This window comes from Nothoprocta perdicaria, unplaced genomic scaffold, assembly GCF_003342845.1.
Source record: "Nothoprocta perdicaria isolate Ctin4 unplaced genomic scaffold, notPer1 scaffold_55, whole genome shotgun sequence".
NCBI lineage: Eukaryota > Metazoa > Chordata > Aves > Tinamiformes > Tinamidae > Nothoprocta > Nothoprocta perdicaria.
The window spans coordinates 2,448,078-2,471,163 of record NW_020455810.1 but is presented as its reverse complement, the minus strand read 5'-3'; the positions used below and the strand labels follow the sequence as shown (position 1 = coordinate 2,471,163).

General features: G+C 41.8%; 1 protein-coding gene across 1 annotated transcript in view; it reads right to left on the bottom strand.

The window, feature by feature from the left end:
* Positions 1–23,086, bottom strand: part of CTNND2 (catenin delta 2) — a 534,119-nt gene that overhangs the window by 136,461 nt on the left and 374,572 nt on the right. Inside the window, exon 10 of the mRNA XM_026048525.1 lies at positions 13,531–13,663. Within this exon, the coding sequence (XP_025904310.1) occupies positions 13,531–13,663 (133 nt within the window). The remainder of the gene's footprint in view (positions 1–13,530; positions 13,664–23,086) is intronic.

Below are 23,086 nucleotides of genomic sequence, written 5' to 3'. Positions count from 1 at the left end.
GCAATAGGGCTTGCAAATTCGACTAGCTTGTTTCTCCAGGGAATGGGGATGTTTGCCTGAAAAGTAAGGATAATCGGTACTGTCAGCTGGAAGAGAATTCATGTTGCACTTACAGGCAAAAAAGTATTACTGCCTTTAAATTACATTTAAAACCTTGCTAACTTTCCAAATGTGAACCAAATATAACTGAACAACCTTCCCTCGTACTACGCCAGCAGAAAACCAGCTCTGGATTCTGACTGTTCCTTATGGCTTTGCAACAGCAGAAGCAACGCCAAAGCAAACAGGCTTCAGGTGTTTTCACTGTTACTGCTGTTTTGAACTCTAGTGAATGATGAAATAAAAATTATTCTATTTCTTTCAGCAGCAGAGAAGCAAAAACCTTCCTCTTCATCACTGCAGAACTTTATTGGTCAGGTTGGAGATCTTCTCTTCCATCTGCTAGAAGGCTGCAAAAATCACAGCAAGATTTACCAAAAGGAAGAAAAGGCAAGCTTCAATTTTCAAAGGTAGTTTAGTCAAAGATTGCTAGAAAATGAAATATCTTAACACTGCCTATAAATATTGCTGTCATAGAAAGCAAAACACCCCCCATCTTCTATTTATACCCAGCAAGTGGGTATCTGTCATATTGTTCAAATTTTGCCTGCATGCATAACTAGCGCATCCCCTTCTGCATTTAATTCTGATTTCTCTGCCTTACGACATGGAATATAATGGAAACAGAATTGGATTTGTGAATAGTTGACAAAAAGTATTACAGACGTGAAGAATTCTTTATAAGCAAAGAGATGGAGAATGCTGGGATTTCATCTTCATTCAGTGAAGAAGAGCTGCTGCAGCAGCGACAGGCAAACCATAAAATGGAATGGGGAAGGGAAACCAAGCATTCCTATTTACGATCCCATAAAAGGAAAGACAGGCACTCAGTGAAATGGAAAAGTGCTAAATGGAAGCCTTAAGGATCATCTTTCTTAACCAAAGGAGCCACAATTAGATGACAGCACTTTCTACTGCAATATATCAATGAATCTAAGGCTTCAGATGCGGAACAGGGTATTTAGGAGCAAAATGAACACACATACTTGTTACATTCAACAGGATAGTCATTAATGAGGAGCGTATTATCTACCAGCTATATAAGCCACCAGCTAGACATATTTCACCCAAAGTAGGTGAAAGAAATCTAAAAATAATGAAGCTTTTTGAGACATTGAAATGTAGATGAAGGGAGACAAACAAACAGACAAAACACCATCAAAATTGCATACAGAAATGATATTTAGGTCAGTAATTCTCTTAAGATTAATGTACTGGCTCCAACTTTTAATTCCTTACCACTGTATCTTACCAAGCATCTACAGAACAGCAGGCAGACAATGCAACATCCTTGCATGTAAACACACGTGAGATTTATTGCAGACAAATTTACCTGCCACATCATGGGGTAATTTAGTCTCATTAGCAAAGTAATTTGCTGCAGGTTTAAAAAAGTGCTGAGCAATTTTAGCTTAAAATAGAGTGGAATTAAAATAGAGTGGAATGTTATGCAAATTGCTGCATTAGTTCAGAAGCCTAATTAGTTTAAGGAACCTAAATCAGGAATTGGATCTGCGTCCCATTTAAAAACAGTTTTGTAGAACTATCATTAAGGACCTCTTGGAAGAGACACAAAGGTAACGTTAAGCTGCAAGAGGCATATTTCAAGCTAAACAGAGCTGCTCACTGAACACTGCTAAACCACTGCATAACTAAACTATAACTGAACAGAAACTAAATGGAAGGATTTGGGAATCTCTGTGGACATTGTATGGTTGTTTGGAAGAAGGAGGGTTGTGTGACATGGGGGGAAGGCTCAAAACACAGGGTCAACTCTCAGAAGCTCTTCTGGGAGTGGATATTCTATTTTGTGTAGCTAAGGGAGTCTGTTTTTAAGCACAACTCTGTCTCTCTTAAGGGACCGCTTTAGATCCTGGCACCTACACTCGGCTTAACACAGACCCAGAACATGTTCTGTTCACGTTCTAACAGATGGAGACTCAAAACCGTTTTCTAAAATTGTCCTGAAAAGGGATGAATAGAACTGCTGCATCTCTGGTCGGTATGTATTCTATACTATGCTATGTTTTGATTTTCATGCTTGGTAGGAAAGCCATGCCGACCATCAGCCCAGGTTTGCCAATTATTCTATTTCTTTTAGGAAAGAAAATCTCCTGGTAGGAGTAAGTTACCTGTGGTAAAATAATTTAACTTAATGGTCTTAACATCTATAATTCAACCGTATTTTAGAATTAAACAGCAAGCATTCAAGGAACCATCTAAATAGTAGTCCTGACCATAGTCAAAGAGTTGTGTTGATTGAAAGTGAAAGTAATAGGAATGTGATTTTTAATTCCCCTAATAAAAGCAGTATCTCCTAAAAAAGGAAAGATTAATAATGACTTGTATTAATCATGAGTCTTAGCTTTTGAATCACAGCGAACACATAAATTAGGAAAAAAAAGCATACAGGCAGAAGCCTTTAGAAGGTACTGTAATGCAATGGTTTGCATCGGTGGTGCTTCCTTTTTGAAGGAGTCCAAACCAGCAAAGTTTTAAAGAAGATTCAGCCCTGTGCAGTCTGTATGTCTGGAGCAGGAGCTGCATTAATTTAGGATGCAAAGCCACACAAATTCCTCAAGCACTATTGGAGCACTGCCTGCAGTTAAAGAAAAGATGGCAATTAATGCCAAGGGTGTGGGTCATTTTCCTGAGAAACGTACTGGGAAAGAATCGTCTTTTTGCGAATGAAGGATTAAACTTATTATACGGGGGAAAAGTCAGCATATATAGCTCAAGGAAAAGCACCCTATTATTGCTATAAACCAGTTCTTAGTGAAGTTAAAAGAAATACAGACAATACAACACTTCCTTTACATAAATAGTTGTTTTTGACAGAAGTAGCCCAACACTTCAAATACTGCAACCCTAACAGAATATCTCAATTTACTAACAGATGAAAACTTGTGAAGTGATAATCAACTATGTACCCAATTAAGTGTATTCTTAATGGGGTTTATTCAATGTGAGCACACTACTGTCCTAGAAGAAGGTGGTCAGAAATAAGGCTGGAGATTTTTTTTCCAGTGATTTAAGCCCTTAAAACAGCCCAATTTTGTGTGACGTTTCAGCATCCATTAGAGATTCCAAACGATGCTTCCCTTCTGCTCCCTGTAACTATCCCGAGGAGTTTACCTCACAAACACACCATTTTTTCCCCCCACCGATTAAAAACACTTTTACAAACAATTTGCTAGCTCTATTATCGTGCGGCCAGCAGCTGCCGGCTGCTCCCACGATGGTCCACGGTGCAGTGGAAACACGCGGCGTTATCTTCCTAGAGCTGCTGGATTATCCGCCCAGGAACCTCTCAGCCATATAAGAACTTATCTCACAGTGTTTGGGATGGGGGGAAGGACAGGGACTGTCTGAAATACTAATGAAAACGTTCTCCAGAATGCCTTTTTGGAAAGAAGTTATTCTAACGCTAGGCACTGCTCATGCGCAGAAATTCATGTAACATCTAAGATTAAAATATTTGCTTAAGGTTAAAGATTAAGGCCATGGCACAGCTATCGTTCCTCCATCTTCCCATTTAAATAAGACCTGTAAATGGGGTAGAAATCAGTACACAGAATCCCTACACCTGGACTGGAAATAGGCTGCTCTGCCAACTGCTTCGGCTTCAGGAGTGGATGGGATCAAAATGCACGTCTGGCGCCCAAGATCTCTCGCTCTACAAGAACAGACTCTAAGAGAGTGATTAGGAGTGATAATTATCACTCATATGATCATGTGTGATAACGATCACACATGATCATTATGAGTGATAGAGGAAAATGGCACTTCCATGCCTTATATAATTAAAGCTACATTTATTTTACGCATTATCTCTTTAGTTCATTACTTACATATACTATGTAAGTCTTTACATACATTTATATAAATATGGACTATACCTACCTGTGTGTATGTATATGAATATACACATATAAAACAAAACCATCTGAAAAAAAATGCAAACATACTCACTAGTAACACCTTTTATATCTTTTTTTCTCCATTTTCTGGATGACAATGATGAGAAAGGCTTCCTTCGCTAGCCCTAAAATACTTTCTGCCCCATTATAACTCATTTTCTGAACATACATTTCTGAGGCTATTCATTGTTCACAAAAATGAAGCATATCATTCAGAAGTAAACAGAAGAAACATTATTACTTATGGGTACCAACAAAGTAGCTCGGGGTAAACCTCTGGTCACGTATGAGTGGTGGAAATCCTTTAATATTATGTTGAATCATTCAAGATCATTGTTTAATATCCTGCTTTAGATCCACGTATGAAATACTACACTGCTCTGCAGACTAATCATTTTTGAAAACTCACTGAGCCACAGTGAGTTATTATGTGAATAAAGCTCTTTTGTTTTGAAGTTGATGCTTGGTGACGCCACTTCTCAATTCTTGGATTAAATGCTACGGAATAATTACTCCCTTTTTACTTCATTCATGTCATTCACAATTTTACATACTTGCTAAAACCTCCTTTAACTCTACTCAAAAGTGTCAATTTAGCTTCTCCTCAAAGGAAAGTTAGTCTGTATCTTTGGAGATTCCTGTCTTCCCGATTAGGGTCTCTGAAATGGGATGCCTGGAGAGGACAAGAACTTCATGCCCTGTGCAGGACGTATAACGTGGACTTTTGGGAAGGTCTCCGGCCTTTGGAGTCTCCAGGTCTTTTCATTCTCTGCTCCTGTCCTGACTTAATTCCCATTTGCCTTTCAGATTACCAATAAGCCTAAAATCCTGACACTTTCCAAATAATTCCAGAATAACTCTAGATCTCTCTAGATCTGCAGAATACAAAGAAGCTACAGAAATGGGGAACAAATAAAGTAATGGACAAAAATAATAACAGCTCACTGCCCACAGACCCCCTCTGCTTGCTCTTCACAGAATCCCAGAACGGTTGAGGTTGGAAGGGACCTTTGGAGATCATCTAGTCCAACCCCCTGCTCCAGCAGGGACACCCAGAGCACGGGGCACAGGGCGGCATCCAGGCGGGTTAGGAAGATCTCCAGAGCAGGAGACTCCACAGCCTCCCTGGGCAGCCTGTGCCAGGGCTCTGGCACCCTCACAGGGAAGAAGTTCCTCCTCACCTGGAGATGGAACTGCCTGTGTTTCCACTTACACCCATAACCTACACCCAGGCTCTTCTACAAAGCCTGGATGTTGTAGCAATTTTTCTATTGCTTTTGGATGGGAGGTAGCAGCTTTGGAAAGAGAAAAAAACACGGTATAACTTTTGTGCATGACTTTGCTGGCGAGGCCTGTGCTGGGGCGAGCTGCACAGCAGCCCTGGCCGCGCAGCCGTTCCCACACGGGCTTCGGCCGACCCGGAACCTTCCGTGCAGGTGATGCAGTTGGCATAGAGGGATATCCCTGTCCCAACACCATTTCAAGACCTCTCTCTCGGATCTAATGCACTTCTTTACGGTTGCAGCAAGATGCCAGCGCCAGAAATGTTGCATGTTTGTCACGTTAGCGTCAGGAGGAGCAGTTGGCCATGATCAATATAACATTTACAGTAGCCCGAACTTCAGAAATAGGTATTTTTTATATTTCCTTTGTAATTCTCCGATTATTTTTTGTTAATTCATTATACGGTATGGGTCGTACCTTCCTCGGAGTTAGACCATACAGGCAGCTCTAGAACAGCAGGGCTGGTTTCGGCCTCGCTCTACGTTTCCACTGAGAGTGTGGGGAGGACTCTCTGCCTCGCGTGCCTTCGAGCAGCCCTGCGCAGCTCCTGGCCAGTTCTGCAGGCAGTTCCAGCTGAAGAGTCTTTTATTAGAGCCTCACGATTACAAAACCCTGCTTTCTGTGGCAGCCACTCTCAGTAGCTAAGTAACAGCCAAGTCTTTGTATTTTTAAACACATTCTGTTGATCATCTCACAATCTTTACCTTTCATTTGGTGAAGCCTTTTTTTTTCCTCTCCTCTTCTGTCAGGCTACAGCTCACCTAATTGAAATCATTTTGCTGCTACCCTTTTTTTTCCTCCAGATATCTGGGAAAGCATCAAATTACAGATATTGACATTGATCTGTGTTATTTCATTTCTATACACAGTCCCCAGAAGCTTACCCTGGCTTGCTGCATGATGAAAACAGTAATAAAAGAAAATACGCTCTACGACAGGAGCGTAATCCCAAGCATTCATGCATCAGTCTAATAAATCAGAGAAGCAATTGGCAGAAAAATTACAAATAGAAAGAAATCCATAAAGCTATGACATATGCTAGAACCCTGTACTGCTTCAAAAATTTGCCAGCACACTTATTGCCTTCTCAAAGTTTGGGAATTTCATATTATTTTCATCAAGTGACACTGTCTTTCAATGAATACTACCCTTCTTTCCCTAACCCCTATTATTTTAAAACACAAACAATTCACCTCTTGAAAATTTGGTAATACAAGGAGAACATTTTTTCCCAGCTCAGTGGAGGGACCTTCACGAAACAGTTGCCCAACGTTCTTGTGGCATCTGGTGCATGTCACAGAAAGTAACACAACGCCCAGAACACTGATTTTTTTCCTCTTCTCCCTGCTGCGTTAAAAGCATTATCACCAGATGTTCATATATGAATTTTTCTGGCTAACTGAATTTGCTGCCTAAAATCCTCTTACGTAGAGCTACAGAGACAAATTCTCAGTGCTCAGCGCTGAAAAACATAGAAACCTTTGGCCAACAGTCTCACATCCTGCCAGGCAAAGGTGGTGGGAGCAAATGTGGAATATTCCAAAGAAGCAGGAGGCCTAGAGAGATCTCATTTAAGACCTCACTTCCTGCTGCAAACAAGACTAGTGCCAGGCACTCATGGCAGTGAAACACAGACCAGGTTCAGAACTTTGAGCTTCTTTACAAAGCTGGTTAACATTCAGCAGGTGCAGTGCACGGGCAGCAGTGCAGGATCATTACCAAAGTTGCAGCTATTCATATCAAGCACTTGTTAATAACTCAAATGCCTGATTTTGGCTTGCTGTGGCACCAAGCAACCTTTGCTAACAAGTCACTAGCTTGTCAGTTTGGCCATTCCCTGCATAGGGAATATTGGAAAGGGAAGAGACACGTAAGCAGCGTGGGTGGTGCTGACATAGATACATACTGTCAATATAAAGCAAGCCTTTCTGTAAAATAATGCTGTTTTCAGGCATTTTGTAAAATTACTTCACTCAGTCTCTCAGCAAGATGACAGAGAATGATCTAATTAAACAAAACTACAGGAAGGCAGCAGGCAAAACATCTATTTTTTTGCTTTTTTAGCATTGACTCCAAAAAAACTCTACAGCCATATTTTCTATTATATTTCTGTGTGAAAGCATATACTTTTGTTTATTTACCTATAGGCCATATCACTTCACAGAACCGATGCGTCACTCCCAGCAAGGGCCAAATTCTGCAGAAGAAATAACTTTGAATGCGACAAAGGCAAAGCAAAGTGAAGGTGCCCAGCAGAGCAGGAGGGACAAACTAAATGTTTTAACCAAATGCGAGCAGCACTTGCCATTAAATTACTTATTCAACACTGCAATAATTTTCTGAACTCTGTATGAGTGAGATAAGGAAGACACAGAGTTCAGTTATTTCTATCGCATCCCAGGATCCTGCTGGTGAAACCATGAACAACCGTGGTCTCAGTGACCACGGTGGGACTGCTGAGCATAAAAAGCCACTCCCGAGATGTGGAAATCACCCATGTTGGACACTGCACTCAACACCATCCATTAATACTTGGTGTTAATAAGTGTAAAGGCTGAGAACAAAACAGAGATGTGCACAGGAAATAAATGTCTCATGAAGACAGCACATAAACCACCTGATGAAACTCAGGGAGATGCAGCATCCAGGAGCATTTTTTGAAAGCTGATCACCTCCAAGCGAGCACTTTCAGATTCAATTCCTTCATAGAAGGTGGGCTTTTATGCATAAAAAATAAATAAATAAGTGAAAAGGATTACCTTTTACAACCAGCCATTTTCCTAGCAAAGTAAATCAAATTTATTAGTTAAAAAAAAAGCACAGTGGTATATTATGATCAATGATGCTTGTAAGTCAGGTGAACTCAGTGTGGGGCTTTAGATTGGGAAAGAAATATAATTAATAAAAATGTTACAGGAAGAGCAGTTAAAAGAATGTACGGCATTAACTTTAGACTGGGAAAGAAAAAGAATTAATTACAATATTATAGGAAGAGCATTTAAACAATGTAGCCTTTCAGCTACAGGGGAAGGGAGGGAGAGAGGGAGGGAGGGAGGGAGGGAGGAAGGAAGGAAGGGAGGAAGGGAGGAAGGAAGGAAGGAAGGAAGGAAGGAAGGAAGGCAGGCAGGCAGGCAGGCACAGGGTAGATATATAACAATCCAAGTACAAAAAAATGATCACCTCTGTTCTACAAAGGAGCCCAGGCTCACACAGGGCTACAAAAAGAACTTAGGTCTGAACCTCAAGTTAGCTGATTTTACTGTAAAACCCATTTTAATTTGGGCCTACTTGGGCATACAGTTCTTACTCCAGCTAATAATCAATTATTTCGTATAAAATATTTTCACTTTTTTTCTTGCCTTTTTCTGGCTGCTGTGAAACACCAACTTTTTTTTTTTTTTTTTTTTTTTTGTCTGTGGCATCTTAGGTTCGGTTGAGACAGAGGTTTGCTAGGAAGAGCTAAAATAACAGATGGTCAAGTTCATCAAACTGACTGTGCTTGCTGCATTTTAGTTTTGTTATTATTATTACACCAATAGAGCCAGTTCCATCTAATGATTACAGGTCATTTATATTCTTCACATTGCATTTATATTTTATGGAAGGTATATGCAATATACCACAAATACTGTACCTTTGTAGCCCCTTTTGGCTGAAAAGACAGCCTTTGAACACCACCACTTTCAAAGCTTCATTGCAGAAACAAAGTGAAAAAGATAAGCAATCCTTGAGAAGGGAACACCAAACAAAGGGACATTCCTCACAGGAACGATACAGACACCAAAACGCAAAATTCATCGCAGGAATGACAAAAGCCTTCAATGCAAAGGAACAAGAACTGAAACCGAACTTATTTTTAAGAGCAGCGGAGCCCTCTGGAGGGAAGAGCCTCCCTGCTGCTGGAGGTGCCCGGAGCTGCACGTCCCGCCAGCCCTCCCGGGGCAGCACAGGGCGAGAGCGACCTGCGGGCTGATCCTGGATCCCCAGCCCTTCCCTGGATCCCCAGCCCTTCCCGGGCCCACAGCTGGGACCTGGCCCTGCCGTGCGGGTAGGAGCGCACACCTCAGCCTCAGGGTCGTGAAAAGAAGGAAAGGAAACACTGGCCTCCTCAGAGGCAGAGAGCAAAACCAAAGAAAGTCTTTTTGAAGTGATTCGTGTACGTGGCATAATTTAGAGGCAACAAGTATAACATTTGGTGCACACGTCGTAACTTGTTAATCTTCTTTAACTGGTATCCTTGCTACGCTTGCCTGAAAAGGTGCAAGGAGTGGAACGTCTTTGTTGAGACATCTATGTCACATATTTCAGTAGCACAAACTAAGATAATTTGCAGAAGACAAGTGAAAAGCAAAAAAAAAAAGAAAGAAAGAAAAAAAAAGCCATTTCTAAAGCTACAGTAACTTGGAACGAAATGTTAAAGTAACATATGAAAATGACATGTCCTCTAAAATTGTTGTTATCTATACGAAGTGTACTCCCAACAAATGTTTTTTAGCGTGCACCTGCAATTTTTACATTCTTTTTTTTCAGTATCACCTATGAGATACTTCTTTCATTTAAACTGAACACTGTATCATTTTGCATGCAGACACTAAAGGAGTGTACGTAATGTCTTGAACGGCAGCTCCAAAGCATCATCAGCAGACAAGCCAAATTCGGGCCTTAACTGACAGATTTTAGAGGAAAAAGGAAGAGAGGAAAAGAAAGGCATGGGAAAGAGAAGGCAAAACTGTGACTGTTTCAACCATGTGAGAAGACCACGACACGACACCGCTGTGCTGTTTTCTTTGGGCCTCCCTAAGGAAGCGGCAGGGAACCTTTCAGAAAACTGTAGAGGCAAAGATCAAGATATCCCTCAAGGATGACAGAAGAACCTCCAAACCCATCTTTCTGCATCCTTTATATATTAAGAAATAAAGAAATCTTATCAGTGTGAGCAAGTAGGCCTAAAAGCAGGGTCACGGACCATTTTTCCACTATCCCACACTAAATATATGTATATACGTATATATGTATGTACTCATTGGGCCAAAGTCCTGCTAGAGAAAGGCAGGTACCTACCCTTGCCCATCAGAGATCTAGCAGTAATTTACATGACATCAAATTTACTACAGCCAATTAAGGCTGTCATTGTGCAAGTTAGAGAGACACTGACAGGAGCTTATATGACATAATGAGATTTTTTTTTTCTTATGTTCTTCATATTTAGTGATTCTCTCAACCAAATAAGCTTAATCACACACTTAACAGAACAGAGGATAAGAGATGTATAATCAACATGGCCTCAGAAGTAATAACCAAGGGCAACATTAGCAGTAATGTGGCCAAGGGAAAACACAGTATAATGTATGCCTGCTGCCTGGCATATGAAGGAACACAGGTAACATGGTGAAAGTGTCTTGAACACACCTTAACCAAGTCTCTAATGAAGGTGCAGAAACATCGCTATGTGGTTGAATCTAGCAATAACAAAATGAATGTGAATTATGGCTTTGAGCAAGCTACAAAGAAAAGAACACTTTCAGCATTCAATCACTCTATTTTTAATATTGCATTGCCATGCAATAATGTCTGGATTTTTTCTTCTCTTTTCTTCTAAGCTTGCGTTAAGTGGGTATATGGGAATGCTTTCCAAAACAGTGAGAAGAAACTGTCCCATGCAGCAGGCTTACTAAGGATGCACAGAGAGCCAACAGCCGAGACAGTTCAGTAGTTCCTTTTCATGAGACATCTCTGCACAACCTTCCTGAGGTGAGAATTTCACGTGCTGAAGTGGCTCAAAAGGCTCAAATTCATTCCCCAGCTTACAGAGAGGGGTTGCTGGTGCCAATCTCTGGGGCCTGTCACACCTTTGCAGCCGATGGCAGCCGGGCCCCTTCCGTGAGGGCAGAGCGGTGCAGCCCCGTGACACTGCCCAACTCCATCCCCCTATCTGGTGGCCTCATAAAAAGCACTGAAGGAGCTTTGCAAGAACAGAAATTGCTTTAAAAGAATGAATCCCGTGCTTAGCAAAACACTCTCTTTTGAAGAAAACTTCTCTGCTGACTACTTTAGAAGGGTTTTTTTTGCTTTTGCTTTCCTGTACCTGCCTGCCCATTGCTATCTGGCACCCAGCACTGGCCCTGCACGCAGCCTCCTGGTGGCAGAGGCCTGAGCTCCCACCTCACACTCTTCATTTGTTGTCAAACATCGTGTCAAAACCCCTTCCCTCCCAACGACATCCTAATGTCTGCTGTGCCACCTGAGCACCAGGCAGATCAGAGGAGAGAATGTGAAGAGCCACAAGGGATGCAGGGACCATCATCCTGCAATACTTTAGGAGACTCCGAAGTGGCAGTTGAGGAAAATTTTGGGTGAAGACAGCAAATACAATCACAATTTTTAGATAAACTCAAACTAGCTCTCTGAGTAGGTGAGAAACAGTAGCATTTTTAAGAACTAACATCTCCATCTCTTTCAACTGTCTCCATTTATCACACTTAGGCATCGCAGCAATGATACACTCTGCTACACTCACAGCTGGGAAAGAAAAGCAAAAACTCTGCACTTGATTCACTGCATAAGGTCTTTTGTTTGTTTTTTTTTGTTGTGAAAAAGTAAATGGTTCCTGACACTTTGGTAGCCAGCCCGGGGCATCTTCACATAAACAGTTATCCGGCTTTTTTGAAAGTCCGTTAAGTTACAGAAGGGCAGCTGCAGATCTCGTGGAACAGAGAGAATTCCCCCATAAAAGACTGATCAGGGCTTTGACATTTCTGAGGCAATGAAGAGACATTGAGAGCACCTTCAAACTCAGAAGTAAACCACAAATCAACAAGTGTTTTAGAAATAACATGTGACAAAGAAAATAATCAAGACATGGGTAAGAAAAAAAGAACAAAAAGAAAGCAAAACTCTGTTCTGCTGAGTCTGAAGTAGGTTTGACAGAATTTCTCTCTCATAGTTGTCTTCTATAGAATTAACATTTCCATTTCTTCTTCATCATGGGGAAGGGTAATTTTTCAAGAGGTAGTTTTTCCATAGTCAGTCACAGATTAAAGTGCTTTAAAGGAGCAAAAGAGCAAAACCTCACAGTAAAAGCATAAAAGGTGTCAGGGATCCATCCTATAAATGCATAGTCAGAGCTGTATTTTCTATCTTTATTTTAGTTAATTATATTCTACTGAGGAGGATTCCTATCAAGTAAAAGGGGAGGTATTTTATACAAATCTCACTGAAGTTTCATAAGTCCAAGGCAACTTTACAGCATTCCCAAAGATGGAAGAAAGAAGTGATCAAGCTCAGATGGCAGATGATGAAGCTTACGAAGGCTGACATCCAAATGGGATGGCTCAGATCAACAGCAGCAAGTGCTGAGTGCACGAAAGCACAAAGCAGCAGCAAGTCAGCACCATGCTGCAACCCTGACACACACCCACCCGCAAACCCTGAGTTCAGTTTACCTCTACAGACCAGTCCAAAAAATGCTACTGCAGGCACAGACTTTTGTGCATGTCTCTGATCAGCCACGTGCAGAAGAAGGGCAAGGGAGGCAGCTGGGGCTGGCAACTGCTTCGATACCACACCAACAAATTGGTCCAATTTTATTTGACTTCTGTATGTCTGTCAGATCCCTCAGAGCACCTTTCTTTCTGTTTTAACTTGTGCCAAAAGCTGAACTGGTCCCATTAACCACAAGGAACAGGCAAGCATGAAGTACAGATCAACTACAAGTACAGAACAAAGTCTGTATTGCTCCTTTGAATTACATTTCACATGCAATCTGCACAGATTTTCAAGATCACAGCTCAAGCTGCAAACTCAGTGAAATTAATCTCTATTCATGCAATTATACATGAAAGCAGGCTCTAATTCAGAATCATTCTGCTTAATTCTTTTCCTATATTTCTTTTCAGTTTCCAAGCTCTTTTTTTTTTTTTAAGTTCCCATGCATAAGGTCATAAGCTTCAGCAAGATCACAACTATACACCACTAGCTACTCTGAACCACTATGGGCACAGTCGTATGCAAGCAAACAGAAACATTCAGTCCAAACAAGTCATTGAAGACAAGCAGCAACAATATTTTCTACAATTTATATCCTCGCTGATGGCCATGCCCGACCTAATTGAAAGCTTGAGTAAACTTGATCCAGACTCGTAACTCTTTTTGAAGTACATATAAATAATAAATGATGAGAATTCACAGGCAACATCACAACGGAAAACACAATATTTACAAATCTTACCTCTGCTTTTATTTTATTGTCTCCAAAACAGAGGTGCTGCAAGTAAGCTGCGGCATTGGACTGTACTGAAGGGAACTGATGCTGCAACATCTGTATAACTTCAGGAAGCTCTGGATCTCGCCATCCAAACTCTCTGTGCAAAAGCAAACACGAAAGATTCAGCAACATTGCTGCTGTTAGGGGATAAATGTGACCACACTTTGGCCAACAAGGAAGAAAGAATTATCAAAGCAATAAAACTTCACATTTTCGGTTTCTTTAAAAGTCAATATTCAATCAGTTATACAGCTAATGCTCTCCTTCTCTAAGCAAATGTTGTAGGAAGTATATTTGGAGTGAACAACATCACAGAATTAAGTCTCCAAGGGTTAAAGCACTGTGGATAAGAAAAGAATGATGAAACAATAATAAAAGGAAAGACAGACAGAAACATGCTGATACCATTATACTTTCTCTTTTAAAATTAAATTTAGGAGTGCTAAAATCAAAATCCCAAATCGTTTGCTCTTAAAAGCTGCACTTTGCAAAAGAGGCCTTTTTAACTACTGCAATCTTGCATTTATAAAGGCTGCTCTCTTGCAGGGAAAATGATTACCTATTTCGTCTTTTGGCTTATTGTTTACAGGTATGGGGCCTGCTAAACACAGATTAATTATACAATTGCACAATTACATAATTATTAAAATCGTACACTACACAATTACACCTGATTACTTTTAAACCATGATTAATACCGCTCAATTTAAAGCAGCTACACAACAGACTCAGTCTTTGGACTTTGATACAGTCCTACAATACATGAAACACCCCAGCACCACATGAAAACCCAACCCAAGAGCACTCAGCAAGGCTTAGCAGGCGTTCTGCAATGACCACCAGTGCATTTTGAAGTAATTTGTCACTTCAGGTGATTTCTTCCCCTGCTGTGCCTAAGGGTAACAATGAAAATGGCTCTGGCCTTGGTGCCTCAGGAACCGCTCTGCAGGAGACGCCTTTTTTTGCATGGGAGAGAGAACTTCTCTCTCCAGGGGGTGGGATGGGAGGGACGCGTCCTAGTCCTCAAAAGTGGTGAAAATCTCAGATCTCTAGTATCAAAAAAGTATTTCTAATCATTGTTTATCCTTCCTGAATTAGGAGGATTCTGCTGCACTGAGGCCTAGTGTGCATCAGTGGATGAATTAATCCCAGTCTGGCTAACGCTTTCAGCAGCACTGCTGCCCATCTCAGACAAAATCAATCATACATTTCACACATTTAGTACAACAGTTCTCCAAGGCATTTCACTGAAACAAGCCTTGTTTTACGCAAATAATGAATTATTATGAAACGGAGGTATTGTCTCTTAGAGAGTCTTTGCCAGATGGAGTGTTATCACTCTGGTTGTCTCTCTGTAAGGATCCAGAATATGAAATGTAAAAAAAAAAAACCCTACAGATGTTATTTCATGAATATGAGATTTCACATTAAGTGTTTATGACAAAGGAAACATGAAGATGTGCTAACAAATCACACATCTGCTGTGCCACTGGCCGTGCTCCAGACAACGCAGACTGCTGCCGAGCTCCTAATGGAGACATGTCACACAGCTTCAGAAAGATCCCAACACTGGAGGTATCCTCAGAAAATGTCCCACAATGTTGTAAAAGGTGTCGGGAAGGCCAGGCATGTTGGCGAGCCCTCAGAGGCCAAGTGGGGCGGCGAGCGGACAACAAGATGTGGGGAAGCAGTTCCCTAAGCAGGGGAGCAGGGCAAGAGCTACGGATCACACGACTGGGATGTAAAGAGCTCTCAGGAACGACGGAGAAGGGCACGCATTGAGTGTCCCTCCGAGGAGCACGAGCCGCCCGCGCCTCGGGGAGCTGCCGCTTCACAGGAGCTGCTGCTGGTGGCGCCGGGCGGCCTCCGGCGCCATCGCCCTCCCTTTGGCTCCCCTCTGGTGAAACCCGACAGCTCCACACAACCGCGACGGCAAAGGAGCCATTGCCAAGGACACCGGCACACTCCAGCTGCCTGCTAATGGGCAGGTATTTGGCTGATCGCTTACTTAGACTGAGTCTACTTAGACGGAGGAGCACAGGCCCAAGAGCAGGCCGCACGCTTAGGGAGGCGAGCGACCAAAGCGACGCCATTTGAGGCGCTGGCCTTCCCTGAGGCCTCTTCTCTCGCCCAGGATACCCAGGTAGCAACTGCAGGTACAACCTGCTAACAGGTTCTCACTGCACCTTAGACCCGCTTCATTTATAACACAGTTTGCAAAGAAACAAATAGGCTTTCCTGAAAATAAAGTAAAAGTAAATAAATAAACATACTGAGGGAAAGCAGATTATCCTAGCTCCACCTGCATTTTTTTTTCTCATTTTCAATATTAGACCCCAAGTACAGGCATTGGTATTTTGGAGAGGGTCCAAAAGAGCGGAAGAAAACAGCCTACATGGCAAGACCATGAGTCGCAACAGTTCAAAGCAACTGTACTCGACTGAGTAACAATACTTAAAAGTAGCACAATTTTTAACATCAAATTCTCCCCCAGAGGAAATTTCCCCCTCCATAATATGCCTATTTCTTTGACCCTCCCACTCACACCGAAAAAAAAAGCCATCATTAGGTGCAACAGCACCACCATGGAGCCCGGTAAGCAGCTCAGCTTCTTCTTCCTTTGCCCTGTTCCAGGGCAGAGGAGGCATTGGAGGGGCACTGAAAATACAACCCATGAGCTGATTCGGAGATGCTGACGGCGGCAGTTTGCTTTTTAGTACAAAAGTTAAACGCTATTGAATGGCCCTTAGATGACTCCACATCGCTGAAAGATGAGCCTGCTCAAGGACCAAGGGTCTGAAGAGCAGCACTTTTCTCCATCCATGCACCACATATAAACCAGTCTGGTGGTTTCATTAATCCCCAATTCTGCTATCACGTATCCTGCTCTAGAGGGACTGCTACCGGACCTATTTAGACATCTCCAAAACCAGGCATGGTTCTTTTGTGTGCAAAACAGGTATCAATTATCTCCAGGTATCGTTCAAAGCTGGAGTTAAACCCACCAGCCTGAGGTTCCTTCAGCAAGCCCCTTTCACATCTGGAGGACTGTGTCCAGGTCTGGGCTCCTCAGGACAAGAGGGATGTGGAGCTGCTGGAGAGAGTCCAGCGCAGGATCATCAGGGGCCTGGAACATCTGCCCTATAAGCAAAGGCTGAGGGAGCTGGGCCTGTTCAGCCTGGAGAAGAGGAGGCTGAGGGGGGACCTGATCAGTGTCTATAAATACCTCAAGGGAGGCAGTGGGAGGAGGGGGCGGCCTCTTTTCAGTGGTGGCCAGCGACAGGACTAGAGGAAACGGCCACAAGCTGAGGCACCAAAAGTTCCACAGGAACTTAAGGAAACATTTCTTGACAGTGAGGGTGACAGAGCCCTGGAACAGGCTGCCCAGAGAGGTTGTGGAGTCTCCTTCTTTGGAGATCTTCAAAGACCACTTGGACGCAGCCCTGTGCCACATGCTCTGGGTGACCCTGCGTGTGCAGGAGGGTTGGACTAGATGTCATCTCCAAAGGTCCCTTCCAACCTTAAGGATTCTATGAGCTGTGTTGCCCAGATCCTGCAGCCCTGGCATGCACACTTGGGGCCAGCGCTGTCCATACGGCTCCCTCTCACCACTACAGAGAAAGGCCAAAGAATGAGTGATGAATGCACCCTTGTGGGACATGACTGTGCGTGTGTGGGTTGGATGTAAGTGGAAAAGTCTGCCCGAAAAGCAAGTTTTTAACCTAGAACGTTGGGTTGGTCACACAACCAGTTTTAAGGCCGATGAGGAACAAAACAGAAAAGAAGATAAAATATTTAGCCCCAGTCTGCACTGTCATTTAAAGCAGATGGTCTCTAAAATGGTTGTATTTTTAGTAGTTTCTAAATGAAATACGGTGGCTATATAAAACAAACAAAAACTTCTGTCAACAGCTAAGGCTGTTTGAATAATTGCGATAATTTTAGCAGCCTTCAGGGCAAGGGGGACTAGTTTCCAGGAGCATGCTTTTTAATTCTTTTTTTTTTTTTTTTTTTTTTTTAAATCTCTTCTAGGGAAAAAAAGAAATGAGCCAGGGAAAGAGAGAAAAATGTATTTTTAGCAAAGCTCCAATTTTATTAAAAAATTTGTTCAAAAATATCATATTGATGTTATTTTTAAATTTGGCTTAATGTATAAAAATAAGGAGAGCTACTAAATGAAGTCAAATGGACTGAAGAGCTTGAGCAGGAAGGAGCGGAATTTCTCTAAGAAAAAGGTAGAAGGCTATGTGGAACATTTTGCATAAAAGAAAAAGGGGTTTAAATAGAGAATCAAGCAGCAGAAAGGGAAAAAATAAGAAGACTGAGAAGGAAGATAGATCACAGAAGTCAAATACGTGGAATGGAATGAGGAATATAAAACATCACAAAATAGGCTGGGTTAAGTCCTAGAAAGGAAATTAAAATTAAATAGCAGAATATCTTTTGCTGTCTGAAAGGGAAAGCCAAGGTCAGCACACGATGAAGACCAGCGTTTGATGAAAGGAAAAGAACAGAACTGTGGCAATTTCATCATGTAGCTCCATTTGTGTGAAGCACCTGACATCACAGCACAGGAACATCAGTTAAACTGCCAGCAAACGACCATCAAGAGCAGAATTAACAAGCAGCATCAAGCCAAGGAGTCTACCAAGTAGATTCGGCATCTGTACGCGAGTGATGCAAATGCTGCACTTGAAATACTGCCTTGAGTTTGGCCAGAATTTTTTGTCTGCTAAGAATGTTACACACACACATACACACACACACACACACACATTTGTATTTCTATAGGTGGTATTTAAAAAAAAAAAGAAAAAACCCTAAATAGTAACTTCTAAAAGCACAGCACTCTCCAGCTACTAATTAATTGTGCAAGAGTTTCACAAGTAATTTGAAAAGCGAACTTGATGGCTTCGTATATTCCTATTTCTACTTCACACTATTAGAGCAGAAGGTGAATATTTGAATCCCTGAGCACTGCTGGAGGCTCAGGAACGTCCCCCAGAGGCAGCACTGCGAGGTCCTGCTACAGGAACCACATGGTTAAAGCCCAAACCACCAAGCATTTATCAAAGAAAGAGAATACCAACATTTTAAATATTACTTCGTACACGACTGTGTTTTAAAATATACTTCTTAAGGCATATGCTTGCATGCCTAAAAGTGTGGTTTGTTGGGGTCAAATTTGAAACATTTTCTGAACGTATTTTTCTTTTTTCCAGCATATTTCTCTGCACCCATACACCCGTATGCATGTATGCAGTTGTTTCTTACTGCAAACTGTCTGCCAGCTCTGAATGACCTGCTAGGGTTAGGGGATGCAGCACTAATATATTTGCTTGAAAAATGTAAGACACACAAGAACTGGATACCAGTCAGGGCACTGTTTTAGCAAATAAAGCACAGAGATGTCAATCTCTGCTCCACTCCCCTTGCAAAACTGGCAGAACCCTCAACCTGATTCTTTTCTCTGGCTTCTAGTCAAACCTGGCCAAATAAATGCACAGAGCAACAAGCAAACAACGACCTTCATGAAGTAACCACGAAGATGACTTCAGTCACAAATTCCCATAGATATCCATAAGACAAAGTAATAATGATAGGTTTGCACCTAATACAAACTCCTGGAGGCTGCAGAAAACTCACTGCAATTCTGCTCTGCCTTGCAAGAAAGGGAAATCCCACAGAGGCTGCACTAAAAAGCTGAGTATGAAAAAGTCAGGAACAACAACAGGAGAAAAAGGGACAGTTTAGACTAAACTGGAAAGCACAGAAGCAAGGACAGAGAAAAAGTACAAATAAAAATGCAAGTTCCACTAAAGAAATACATTTAAAGTTACATTTAAAATTAGTAAAAGCACACTAATTCCCCTACAGCCCATGGTGCTGTAAGGATTACTGGAGGGATACAAGTGCATCTAGCATCCTACACCTTGCCAAACCTGCAGCTCTCCATTCTCACACATTCCCACCATATGTTTTTCTTACACTAACGCGGCTCTGAACACTCTGTGCGGAGCTGCTGTTAGCAAACAGTTTGCTTGCCAAATTGCCTGGGAACATCAAAGAACGCTTAAGGCAAATGACGCTTCGATCACAGCAACCTCTTCATTCCCTTTGGTGCATGCAGAAGTGTAAGTTTGATTTGCAAGCAAGAAATACAGGAATTGTACAGGTGAATCACATGAGGGGGCAAACATTTCACTGCAGAGTCTGGTTGCATTTCAGCTAAGGGAAAAATTGAATTTCAGATTCAGATTTCAGAGCTCCCTCCTATTCTGACTTGAACAGAAGAAAAACGTATAGAAAGATACACCTGGCCCAACAGTTATGTATTTTCAACCAAGTAACGTGCTTGAACTACTTCTTGGGGCGAACTGCTATCTCTTAGTGTTGGCAGCGAACATGGCTCCTGCCAGCCACAGCGGGACGTCACTGGACCAACAACTTCCCTGAAAGAAACGGGGGACACTCGGCATCCCAGCAAGGAGCCGTCTCGGTGTTTAAGGGTACGAGGCATGAACAGTTAATGACATCTGACTGCTCTTCAGGGTAGGCTGTACTTTCATTGGAACCTGCAGCTTATGTTACCCCCAGCCACGCAAAACATGGCCTTTCCAAGGGACAGATTACTCCTCAAAATCCCTGTTTTGTTCAGGAAGCGGGAAAAACAGTTTGGAAAGCAAGACAGGTGTTTTATTTGCCCACCAGCACCAGTATCAATTCAAAACATGCCAACCCATAATCCAAGGAAACAAGTACATGGACTGTTCCCTGCAAAATCCCACCTCAGCCACCGTTTCCTATGGAGAAGCTTTTAACTACCAACCAGCACAACCGTTCCCAAAGGCTCCGGGGGCGCCCGGTCACTCTCCCACCCAAGTTTTTAATGCAACGCTGTTAAATACAGAAAGTTTTGTGATAACCACTGTATTCTCACGGCTACAAGAGAAGAACTGGGTTGCCACTTTCCCAGTAGGGTGACTGTTTTAGTCTATTTTAGGGAAGAAAGTTTTCTCCAGGTTTAGGGGAAAACAGCACACTAAACAGCTGCTACCACCTTCACGAGCTACAGGAGAAAATAAGGAGTGCAAGAATCAGAATCAAGGTGTTTTTATTTCCTATGTATGCAAATACCAGCTGACAGAAAACGCCAGCAGGGTACGCACAGCTTAGCAAAAGCTGCCAAAGTTCTGCAAAAGCTGCAAGAGGAGAAGGAGAGGAGCCCATGTGAACTAGCAGAAAGAGCTAATCCCAAATACCCTGTGTTATCTCTGTGTTATCTCATTCCTTCATGATAACAGCATCAAGCATCATTCTTACCAAATACTTGACAGTATTCCCCATCTTTCTGAGCACAGTAAATACATGTATTTTTGACAACTAAATAATGAATATTATTTGTACTGTAAATAAAACTATAAAGTTTTAAATCAATCCAAAATACTATATAATACTACATAATATTACAGTAAGCTCCAGAATTGGCCTGCAACACGGAGCCACAGTCTCAAAAGCCAAGAGAAAAACCCATGTAAATTTTTAATACCGATTTAAAAAACAAATATAAACCTCCTCTTTTTCTCTTCTCCAACCACCTTCCTATTGGAATTTCTATAAAAGTAGGGGAGCAAACCCCGTTCGTTAAATCTGTAAGATGCACAATACTGTAAATGCGCTTGATCTTCCTAGTGATGAAAAAATATAGAGCCAAGGCTTTCTATTTGCTGCTTTTATTTCAGTTTTCATTAAGCTGGGAAAATCTGGTCTCCTGCTTCTTTGCATGATGCCGCTCAACTTCCAACCAGCCAAACAATGCAGGGAGCAGCTGCCAAATCAGAGAACGTAAGGGAGGAGACTGCAGACTCTTCAGCTGAAATATTTCTAGCTTATTTCTAGCTTAAGTCTGAATATATCAAATACACTGGACAAAATAATTGTGCAACTGATTCGGGACAATTGCCCATATTAACAAATCAGAGAAAAATGGCCAAGGATCCATCAAGAAGAAATCACAATCAGTATCTTAGAGAGAGATGCAAACTAGACCATATAAAGGGGGAAATACATGCCTCAATCTATCAAAACGTACAGCTACATTTAAAAGAGTTTTAAGATAATGTCTATTGTGGGGTATTTATTTCTTCACACAATATGGTTTGGGTGAGATCTTTATTCTTTTTATTATTTTTTAAATAACCACTCATCTTTGCAAACAGGTAACAGAAATGCTAACCCATGACAAAGTAGCTGAGATAAAGACACTCTTTGAAAGGTGGCAGCAGGGAAATGGGAAAAAAAAGAGCAAATTTGGAGGAAAACTACCAGAGAAATATCTTGAGCAGATACATTGAATGTACTGAAGAAAGATGTAAGCAATCAGGGCACTTGGGAAAAAATGGTGACAAATCATAAACTATATTGCATAGGATTTTTAAAGACAAGCTGGAAATTGCAAAGTCAGGTTCCAAAGCAAGACGCTGCATAGGTTTGAGGTGGGTGGTTGACATCCACCTCAGGCTGGGAGTGGGAAAAATCTGGAAGTTTTTTAGGTCAGTGTCAATACTCGCTGTTCATGATTTTAAACTAAAGGCAAATAGGAATGGGCTCAGGATGCTGTCATCTTGAAACGCAGCCATTCTTATTAACAGAATATAACTTGATACAATTTCTAGCAAAGAAAAAAAAATGGTAACTACTCATTTTCATTAAATTTTGTTGCAGAAATACCACAGAACTTTTCTATAGCAGAGGTTACTGTACCTGGTATTATTTATTAGTAAAAAAATCACTATTCTAGGCTATGGGGATGATGTTGCTCTGTCTCACAAAACACCCCCTTCAATAAGAGGCGTTCACACCGTGACACCCCGCAGGCCACGGGGCAGGAGCGGGTCTGTGCGCGCCACACACTTCTGTGCTGGCTTCTACTTTTTAAATCGCCGCCTTCACAGGATCACAGGATGGGTGAGGTCGGAAGGGACCTCTAACGATCATCTAGTGCAACCCTCCTGCTCAAACTGGGACACTTAGAACACACTGGCCATGACTGTTTCCCAATGGCTTTTGAGTAGTTCCAAGGAAGGAGACTCCAGCACATCTTTGAGCCACCTATTCACCTGAGTCATTTGATTTATTTTACTACTTTATTGGAGTCTCTTTCATTCAAAAGCTTTCAACGAAAGAAATATATGCCTAGAGATGGCTTACAAAAGAATTTCCATGTCTGATTTTACATGCACAAATGAAATCACCGTGTTAGGTTGCTCAGAAACCAACACTAAGGACAATATTCTGCGGTCTTATCTTCACACTCCTGAATGTCTGAGAAGCAAAGCAAGTAACTGTGGGGAATTTCGGAATACATCAGCTTGGGTTTGAGCTGGAAATCTGCGGACGGCTTCCAGTCTTTCAGACAGGGGTCCAGACAGATTTTGGAAAATAAAGTAACTCATCGTTCTTTTTCAGTCCTTTATCATTATGATTTCCACCATGCAGCTGTAATATTCTAAGTGGAATT